This window comes from Salvelinus fontinalis, chromosome 11 (genome assembly GCF_029448725.1).
Source record: "Salvelinus fontinalis isolate EN_2023a chromosome 11, ASM2944872v1, whole genome shotgun sequence".
NCBI classification, from domain to species: domain Eukaryota; kingdom Metazoa; phylum Chordata; class Actinopteri; order Salmoniformes; family Salmonidae; genus Salvelinus; species Salvelinus fontinalis.
Window position 1 is genome coordinate 22,734,379 of NC_074675.1, and position 10,694 is coordinate 22,745,072.

General features: G+C 43.2%; 1 protein-coding gene across 1 annotated transcript; it reads right to left on the bottom strand.

Annotated features, from left to right (window-relative positions):
- Window positions 1–132: 132 nt before the first annotated feature.
- LOC129865300 (serine-threonine kinase receptor-associated protein-like) lies at window positions 133–10,493 on the bottom strand. The gene is made up of 9 exons (XM_055937965.1): window positions 9,945–10,493; window positions 9,525–9,660; window positions 7,428–7,509; window positions 7,153–7,225; window positions 6,968–7,067; window positions 6,490–6,627; window positions 6,072–6,208; window positions 4,193–4,342; window positions 133–852 (listed from the first exon to the last, which is right to left on the bottom strand). Exons 1-9 carry the CDS (start codon window positions 10,054–10,056, stop codon window positions 785–787), a joined length of 996 nt encoding a protein of 331 aa, XP_055793940.1. The 5' UTR covers window positions 10,057–10,493; the 3' UTR covers window positions 133–784.
- Window positions 10,494–10,694: the final 201 nt, after the last annotated feature.

Genomic DNA, 10,694 nt, shown 5'->3' on the forward strand with positions numbered 1-10,694 from the left:
CTATTTTCATTTTAAACGTATGTGAGTCAAACCATTTGACAATGCACTGAAAAGCACTATCCTTTAATTTATATAAGAATGTCTTGCTGCCACAAAAAGCTTTGTTTTGTGCATTAAAAAAATGAATGTATGTATGATGTATCTCTTTATTTAATTACATAACTGCAAAGTTGCAACCAAGGACAAAAATACAAAGCAAACAACTTAAGTAATTTTACTCTCTGGCCTGTTAGAACGGTACACCTATGGACAAAACACCACTTTTACGGAATAAGATAATTTCATTGAGAAAATTAACATAATTTCTCAAAGATAGCATCAGTTTCCCTCCCCATGTAACTATGTGTGTATTCCCTTATTGTAAAATGGAAAAGAAATCCCATAGAACCAATTTGCCCCTGAAGTCAATACATTTAAAACAAAAATTGCTCATGGGGTCACAGTGTTGAACAGACAAACAGATCAGGGGGGACAGACTGAGCTGATCAGAGAGAAAGCAGGCAGCGATGAGCCTGATGCTCACAGGTCTACTACTTTCCTCTGGAGCCCAATCTCTGTGTGTGTGTGTTCTTCTAATTACCACTAGAACCCATTTTGTGTGTGTACATGTGTGTGTTGGGTCTGCCTGAACATGTGTGTAAATCGGGAGCTCAACTCCACATCAGATCCTGGTGAAGAGGAGGGGCTCGGGTCCTTGCTGGGGCTTGGTGTTCTGAAGAGACTGGAACACCCTGGCTTCTCCTCACCTCCTTCTGCTCTCTGTTTATTTCATCTCCTCCCCGTCTCAGGCCTTGATCTCAGGAGCAGCAGGAGTGCAGTATATTGTGTCAGAGTTCTCGGACACCAGCTCCTCTGTTGAGGAAAATAACACTCAATGACATTTGCATGATTGATTCCATTTCGGTTTTAAGCGTCTTAACGAAGTCAGTACCCCTTCCAATAAGATATGGTGCATTCGGAAAGTATTCAGACCCATTGACCTTTTTCCACATTTTGTTACATGCAGGGGTGGGGAATTCCAGTCCTCGAGGGCCTGATTGGTGTCACAATTTTGCCCCAGCTAACACACCTGACTCCAATAATCACCTAATCATGATCTTCAGTTTAGAATGCAATTTGATTATTCAGCTGTGTTTGCTAGGGATGGAGAAAAAGTGTGACACCAATCAGGCCTTTGAGGACTGGAGTTTCCCACCCCTGCTTACAGCCTTATTCTAAAATTGATTAAATAATTCCCCCCCTCAATCTACACACAATACCCCATAATGACAAATCAAAAACAGGTCTTTAGAAAAAAAAAAAAAAATTATATATATTATATATTATTATATATATATATATATTAGTTTTTTCTGTTTACCCCTTTTCTCCCCAATTTAGTGGTATCCAATTGGTATTTACGGTCTTGTGTCATCGCTGCAACTCCCGTACGGACTCGGGAAAGGCGAAGGTCGAGAGCCATGCGTCCTCCGAAACACAACCCAACCAAGCCGCACTGCTTCTTGACACAATGCCCACTTAAGCCGGAAGCCAGCCGCACATACAGTGGGGAGAACAAGTATTTGACACACTGCCGATTTTGCAGGTTTTCCTACTTACAAAGCATGTAGAGGTCTGTAATTTTTAATCATAGGTACACTTCAACTGTGAGAGACAGAATCTAAAACAAAAATCCAGAAAATCACATTATATGATTTTTAAGTAATTCATTTGCATTTTATTGCATGACATAAGTATTTGATCACCTACCAACCAGTAAGAATTCCGGCTCTCACAGACCTGTTCGTTTTTCTTTAAGAAGCCCTCCTGTTCTCCACTCATTACCTGTATTAACTGCACCTGTTTGAACTCGTTACCTGTATAAAAGACACCTGTCCACACACTCAATCAAACAGACTTCAACCTCTCCACAATGGCCAAGACCAGAGAGCTGTGTAAGGACATCAGGGATAAAATTGTAGACCTGCACAAGGCTGGGATGGGCTACAGGACAATAGGCAAGCAGCTTGGTGAGAAGGCAACAACTGTTGGCGCAATTATTCGAAAATGGAAGAAGTTCAAGATGACGGTCAATCACCCTCGGTCTGGGGCTCCATGCAAGATCTCACCTTGTGGGGCATCAATGATCATGAGGAAGGTGAGGGATCAGCCCAGAACTACACGGCAGGACCTGGTCAATGACCTGAAGAGAGCTGGGACCACAGTCTCAAAGAAAACCATTAGTAACACACTACGCCGTCATAGATTAAAATCCTGCAGCGCACGCAAGGTCCCCCTGCTCAAGCCAGCGCATGTCCAGGCCCGTCTGAAGTTTGCCAATGACCATCTGGATGATCCAGAGGAGGAATGGGAGAAGGTCATGTGGTCTGATGAGACAAAAAGAGCTTTTTGGTCTAAACTCCACTCACCGTGTTTGGAGGAAGAAGAAGGATGAGTACAACCCCAAGAACACCATCCCAACCGTGAAGCATGGAGGTGGAAACATCATTCTTTGGGGATGCTTTTCTGCAAAGGGGACAGGACGACTGCACCGTATTGAGGGGAGGATGGATGGGGCCATGTATCGCGAGATCTTGGCCAACAACCTCCTTCCCTCAGTAAGAGCATTGAAGATGGGTCATGGCTGGCTCTTCCAGCATGACAACGACCCGAAACACACAGCCAGGGCAACTAAGGAGTGGCTCCGTAAAAAGCATCTCAAGGTCCTGGAGTGGCCTAGCCAGTCTCCAGACCTGAACCCAATAGAAAATATTTGGAGGGAGCTGAAAGTCCATATTGCCCAGCGACAGCCCCGAAACCTGAAGGATCTGGAGAATGTCTGTATGGAGGAGTGGGCCAAAATCCCTGCTGCAGTGTGTGCAAACCTGGTCAAGAACTACAGGAAACGTATGATCTCTGTAATTGCAAACAAAGGTTTCTGTACCAAATATTAAGTTCTGCTTTTCTGATGTATCAAATACTTATGACATGCAATAAAATGCAAATTAATTACTTAAAAATCATACCATGTGATTTTCTGGATTTTTGTTTTAGTTGAACTGTACCTATGATAAAAATTACAGACCTCTACATGCTTTGTAAGTAGGAAAACCTGCAAAATCAGCAGTGTATCCAATACTTATTCTCCCCACTGTATGTGTCAGAGGACCTGGCGACCGTGTCAGCATGCACTGTGCCCGACCCGCCACAGGAGTAGCTAGTGCGCGATAGGACAAGGACATGCCTGCCGGCCAAACCCTCCCCTAACCCGGACGATGGTGGGCCAATTGTGCGCCGCCCCATTGGTTTCCCGGTTGCGACAGAGCCTGGACTCGAGCCCAGAATCTCTAGTGGCACAGCTAGCACTGCACCACTCGGGGGGCAGAAATACCTTATTTACATAAGTATTCAGACCCTTTGCTATGAGACTCGAAATTGAGCTGCATCCTGTTTCCATTGATCATCCTTGAGCTGTTTCTACAACTTGGAGACCACCTGTGGTAAATTCAAGTGATTGGAAATTATTTAGAAAGGCACACACACCTGTCTATATAAGATCCCACAGTTGACAGTGCATTTCAGAGCAAAAACAAGCAATGAGGTCGAAGGATTGTCTGTAGAGCTCCAAGACAGGATTGTGTCGAGGCACAGATCTGGGGAAGGGTAACAAAACATTTCTGCAGCATTGAAGGTCCCCAAGAACAAAGTGGCCTCCATTATTCTTAAACGGAAGAAGTTTGGAACCACCAAGACTCTTCCTAGAGCTGGCTGCCCAACCATATCGAGCAATTGGGGGAGAAGGGCCTTGGTCAGGGATGTTACCAAGAACCCGATGGTCACTCTGACAGAGCTCCTCTGTGGAGATGAGAGAACCTTCCAGAAGGACAACCATCTCTGCAGCACTCCACCAATCAGCCCTTTATGGTAGTGGCCAGACGGAAGCCACTCCTCAGTAAAAGGCACATGACAGCCCACTTGGAGTTTTCCAAAGGCACCTAAAGGACTCTCAGACCATGAGAAACAAGATTCTCTGGTCTGATGAAACCAAGATTGAACTCTTTGGCCTAAATGCCAAGCGTCACATCTGGAGGAAACCAGGCACCGGTCATCACCTTGCCAATACCATGCCATATTGCTTATACCTACCCAGTCATTTCAGATAAAGCTCCTAGGAACCCCTATTAATTATTTGGCATTAAGCATGAAAACTCACCAGGAAGGACACACTTCCACAGGCCATAGGTTTTGCCGACCGCAGTCTGCCACAGCCGGAGCGTACCATCCTCAGAGCCACTGGCATACAGCTCCCCGTCTGGACTGAACCGCACGCAGTGGACTGGCCCAAAGTGGCCCTTGTATGACTCTACAGGAGGAGCGGAAAGAGAACCACAGCAGTGTTAAACATGACCCTAACCCTAAACATGTCCACACACAGGTTATAAAGCCATACATGTGAGGAAGCCACTCATGTCCAACAGTATACGGTCGATGTAAGTGAGTTGGTTAGGATTGAGTGAGCATTTTCTTATATACAGTGCATTCGGAAAGTATTCAGACCCCTTGACTTTTTCCACATTTTGTTACGTTACAACCTTATTCTAAAATGGATGACGTATTTTTTTCTCAATCAATCTACATGCAATACCCCATACTGACAAAGCAAAAACAGTTTTTTAGAACATTTAGCAAATTTATTTAAAAAAACATACTTTTTTAAACTTAAGACCCTTTGCTATGAGACTCGAAATTGAGCTCAGGTACATCCTGTTTCCATTGATCATCCATGAGATGTTTATACAACTTCATTGGAGTCCACCTGTGGTAAATTCAATTGATTGGACATGATTTGGAAAGATACACACCTGTTTATATAAGATCCCACAGTTGACAGTGCATGTCAGAGCAAAAACCAAGCCATGATGTTGAAGGAATTATCCATAGAGTCTGTAGCATTGAAAGTCCCAAAGAATACAGTGGCCTCCATCATTCTTAAATGGAAGACGTTAAGAACCACCAAGACTCTTCATAGAGCTGGCCTTGGTCAGGGATGTGACCAAAAACCTGATGGTCACTCTGACAGCGCTCCAGAGATCCTCTGTGGAGATGGCAGAACCTTCCAGATTGACAACCATCTCTGCAGCACTCCACCAATCAGCCCTTTATGGTAGAGTGGCCAGACGGAAGCCACTCCTCAATAAAAACGCACATGACAGCCCACTTGGGGTTTGCAAAAAGGCACCTAAAAGGACTAGCAGACCATGAGAAACAAGATTCTCTGGTCTGATGAAGCCAAGATTGAACTCTTTGGCCTGAATGCCAAGAATCACATCTGGAGAAAACTTGGCACCATCCCTACGGTGAAGCATGGTGGTGGCAGCATCATGCTGTGGGGATGTTTCTCAGCTGCAGGGACTGGGAGACTAGTCAGGATCGAGGGAAAGTTGAACGGAGCAAAGTACAGAGAGATCATTTAACAAAAAACCTGCTCCAGAGCACTTAGGATCTCAGACTGAGCCGAAGGTTCACCATACAACAGGACAACAACCCTAAGCACACAGCCAATACAATGCAGGCGTGGCTTTGGGACAAGTCTCAATGTCCTTGAGTGGCCCAGCCAGAGCCCGGACTTGAACCCGATCGAACATCTCTGGAGACATGAAAATAACTGTGCAGCGACGCTCCCCATCCAACCTGACAGAGCTCCTCAGAGGATCTGCAGAGAAGAATGGGGAAAAACTCCCCAAATACAGGTGTGCTAAGCATGTAGCATCATACCCAAGAAGACTCTAGGCTGTAATCACTGCCAAAGGTGCTTCAACAAAGTACTGAGTAAAGGGTATACTTATGTAAATGTATTATTTCCGTATTTCCTTTTATACATTTGAAAAAAAAAAAAAAGTAAAACCTGTTTTTGCTTTGTCATTATGGGGTATGGTGTGCAGATTGATGGGGGCGGGGGAATAATCGATTTTAGAATAAGGCTGTAACGTTACAAAATATGGGGAAAGTCAAGGGGTCTGAATACTTGCCAAATGCACTGTAAATTGGTGGGATTTTATTATAATTTTTTTGTAGTTTAAGCTGCTGCTTACCCAACTCCTCCTTGGTGCCGTAGTCAAATTTGTAGAGCTTGAAGTCATCTCCCCCGGCAACAAAGAACTCCTTATCTGGATGCAGCGAGGCAGAGTGAATGGAGGCAGGGGCATCCACAGTCTTGATCATGTCAAGGCTAGGTAGTGAGAAACACAAGTCAGTAAGGAAACACACACAGCTTTAGCACTAGCAATTACAATCAAATATAAGATAAATCAAACTATAATGGATGTCATATACTCTATGACTGCCCCTGAGGAGTAGGTAGAAGTAGTCCCTAACCTATGATACAGGGTCAGATATTTTATCAGTCCCCTAATGGTTTAGGCTAGGTTTGGGGGTGGGAAAATCTTATCCTAGATGTGTGGTTAGTGACAACGTCTATCTCGAGCTATGCCTGGGTTTTGTGTATTGTACCTGAGGGCATTGTAGAACGCGATGGTCTTTCCATAGGTGATGACCAAAACCTCTCCGTCAGGTATGTACTCCATGCTGCTGACTGACATGTCGAAGGAAAGCTGCTTCACAACCTCAGTGGAATTCCTGTCCCACAGTCTACACAAGGGAATATAGAGCATATATAGAAATACATCTTTTAGATCAATAGATACAGTACTTTATTGATTGAAAAGTCATCAAGAAATGACAGCAAGAATCTGAGAGTGATGGCCAGACTTATGACCATAGTATGTTTATGACTTTTCAATGTTGATAATCACACACTGCTCTCCTGTGATCATAGTGGGCAGAGACTTTTTGCCGCAAGGGAAAATGACTGCAAATGCTTCCAAATGTTCCCGATAGTATATAAGGTGTGTGGTCATCCTATCAGCCTTTTGCCATCATGATAATATCCATGACAAATGTCGAACCAGGTAGATCAAAGAACACTGACCGTACGGTTTTGTCATCAGCGGCAGAGAGGATCTGTGTGTCGTTCTTACACCACAGGGCTTTCTTTATGGCAGACGTGTGCCCTGTAATCTCTTGCGGTTCTGAGGAAAACGAAACACAATACATATCTCGACACAACCAAATGTTGACACAAACAATTAAACGAGGGCTTGCATTGGTACAAACCTGCTTCCGGTTTGTTGAGGTCGTAGATGCGTATTATCTTATCATTCCCTCCTGTTAACAGACAACTGCTATCCTGTCAGAGAGAAATGGAGGGGGAAGAGGTTGACTAAAATATCCAATATATGAAAGTCCTATAATAAAGTCCCCAGAACAAAAAAGATATGCGAGAAATGTAAACAGGTTTACACTGTCATGACAGAGAGAATTTAAGTCCTCAATCTCATACATTTGATACGTACAGTAAAACCCATATCAATTCCAAGTAACTGTAGTACCTGAGTAAAATTGACTGACTTGACAATGTGCTTGTGTGCCAGCGTGAGGACCTCATCTCCAGTCACGGCATCCCACACCTTCCTGAAGAGCAAAGAGAACGTCATCATCAGTATAAAAAGGGAAAGGGGGATACCTCGTCAGTTGTACAACTGAATGCATTCAACTGAAATGTGTCTTCCGTATTTAACCCAACCCTTCTGAATCAAGAGAGGTACGGGTTGCTGCCTTAACATCCATGTCATTGGCGACCAGGGAACAGTTAGTTAACTGCCTTGCTCAGGGGCAGAGCAACAGATTTTCTTTACCTTGTCAGCTCGGAGATTCAATCCAGCAACCTTTCAGTTACTGACCCAATGCTCCTACCCACCAGGCTACATCAGCCAAGAAAAAGAATACTGTAGCCTAATTACCACTTGCCAGACATTCTTTTGGTGTCACCAACTCTGTTGTTGAAATGACAAAGGAGTTGGCTAAAGCAGACAGACTAGCACCCAGGCTAGGAGAGTAACAAGCTAATGTCAGAAATCTTGGCGATCTCTCATTGAACAATATGAATAATTGAAGACTTTCCACTCATTCTGTTCTGAAGTACAGTAAAGGTTTATAGCCTGGTTCTATACTGTATGTGCCATAGCCAACTCTTATAGAGCCTGCCAGCTTGTAGTCCTAAAAATCTGAAATTAGTTGGTATTTTCTACCTATGGTTCGTTCACCATTCCTATGGGGGAAATTAATGGGGAAAATAATGGTGTTTTGGGATACATGCCGAAAATAAGGTCTGAGTTTAACACAGGCTTAGGAGATCTTATATGTTTTGTTCTATGAGATAATATCAGTCAGTTAACATGACCATTATGAATTATGAAGCCTATGTGCTCAAAATAAGTCAGTTGCCAACAAGTCACTCACTTTCAGAGATATGGAACAACATTAGTCGCAGAATTACGCTATACTAGTCTGACAAAAAGCCAGTGAGCTTTGTAAGCTACCAGCTCAAACAAAAACACAAGAATGGCATATTGTTTTGCTCCAGGCTGCAACCACATCTATTCAGCGGAAAGGTGCTTTCTTTATTGGTTCCCGAACAATGTCGTCCAGAATTGACTTTGGGTCCGTCTGACAAGGTAAGCTAAGCCTGTTTGCTAGACATCAAAGGCATGGGCTCCCGAGTGGCGCAGCGGTCTAAGGCACTACATCTTAGTGCTAGAGGCGTCACTACAGACCCTGGTTTGATTCCAGGCTCTATCACAACCAGCCGTGATTGTGAGTCCCATAGGGCGGCGCACAATTGGCCCAGCGTCTTCCAGGTTAGGGTTTGGCCGGGGTAGGCCGTCATTGTAAATAAGAATTTGTTCTTAACTGACTTGCCTAGTGACATAAAGGTTAAATAAATAGTTTTTGTTTATCTTTTACATTACATGGTTAGCTTTTTACTTGTTTTGATTACATAAATAGCTCATAATTATCTCATAGAACAAAACGCATAAGATCTCCTAAGCCCTTGTTTACGACAGACCTTATTTTCTGAGTTAATCCCCCTAAAAACATTAATTTCCCCATAGGCATTGGCCAAACGAGCCATAGCGAAGTTAGCCTCCACTATAGCCCTCAAACTCTAGTCAGCATTCTGACTTCCCCCTACAGTTTTCAGCCATAAGCGGCACACATGACTGGAGAGTTAATCTTATACACAGGTGTTCGGAGAATGCTAGATAGCCAATTAGTACAGTTGGTCGCTGCTTGTCTTCCATCGGTTTCCCATAAGCAAGTGCTGTAATATGGCCGTGTGGCAACACTAACCCTATCAAGGTGTATCAATTTAACCTAATGTATTTTGAAAATTATTTCTCGCCGATATGAAAGGTCCTTATTCTTCCAAAACCACACTGCAAGCGACGCGTGTTAATGTTCAGATTGAGCATGCTGCTCTTAACAAAACGCCTTCGTCCAATGACTCTTATGTGTAATGGAACTGAGAGTCATGATCAAGGAATAGCCTCCATTAGAGCCTACAAAAAGAAACAATTACCATTGCTCTCTATATTGTTGCCATAACGTTGTCATGGCCAGGCTATGTTGTAGGCCTAAATACATACGCAGTGAAATCTGCAGCAGCAGTGGCTGCCTTGGTGGCTTCATTATTTAGAGTGGCCCCCCAGACAGCACCCTTGTGACCCAGGAACGTTCCGATCCAGTCCCCTGTGTCTCCCTGGCGCAACATGGGTTTGCCATCTACAAGAAGGAACAATCATAAGTGGTTAGTACATTCACAAGTGGCTTTAGACAACTACAGTACCTGCAACTGTAGCACATACATAACTGAAAAAGTCTATGATGATAATTTCCTAAATACATTATTAAATTCCCCTCTCTATTCTGACTCCCACCTGAGAAAAAGGGGTAATATAACTTTGTTAAACTCTACTTTACATTCAATATTTTCTAAACAATGATCTATGGTTATCTACTTAAACAAGGACCGTATCTAGAAAATTTATCTAGAAAATATATCTTACCTTTGCAGGCACTGATGAGAAAATACCCGTATGGGGTGATGCCACTGAAGGCTAGATCCACCACAGGTCTTGTGTGGCCAGAGCAGGTGAGTGGTGTCTGTCTCATTGCCATGCTCTCCTTTGTTTCAGACTGACGAGCTAGTAAACAATACAAAATGCAAAATAAAATCGCCAAAAGTTTGGAGCTAGTTAGTGAATATAAATGCCAGCTTGTAACTGGCTAGCTAATGTATGGAATGAGATTGCTAAAACTCTGGCTAGTGCTGAATAGCCTGGCTAGTGCTGAATAGCCTAACGTTAGCTTCCAATGGTACCAAAGTTAGCTTGACAAACATTAGCTAGCCAACGATTCTAGATAATTTGAAGATAACGCAACCACCGTTAACTAGATGTTATGAAAAAAAGAGAAGGAATTAAGCGAAGATATTGATGTTTCTGTGAAGGCAAAGGGCTTCTCTCCCAGCTAGGAAATAGCGCGCTAATAGCTACAATATTGCAACTAACTAGCAACGTGCAGTTAGCGACCTTAGGTATTTAAAAAAAAACATTGTAAATATAGAAATACTTCCGGTATCATGAAAGCTGAAGTCCTTTCTAAATAAAAGTCCCAGTCCCTAAATTAATGGTCAAGACTCAACATCATTGGTGGTACAATGAAATAATCTATCATCAAGACTCTTATTTTAATGTGCTACATTGAATATGATAATATTGTACAATTTACAGAACTTTTGGGGGGACCTGTGGAAA

Excerpts from the sequence above, each read along its gene's own strand:
- LOC129865300 (XM_055937965.1), bottom strand. The coding sequence starts at position 10,056 with ATGGCAATGAGACAGACACCACTCACCTGCTCTGGCCACACAAGACCT. Across the intron at positions 7,510-9,524 it reads GCTGCTGCAGATTTCACTGC|GAAGGTGTGGGATGCCGTGA; the intron begins GTATGTATTTAG and ends TTTGCTCTTCAG. Across the intron at positions 853-4,192 it reads GTGGAAGTGTGTCCTTCCTG|AGGAGCTGGTGTCCGAGAAC; the intron begins GTGAGTTTTCAT and ends TTTCCTCAACAG.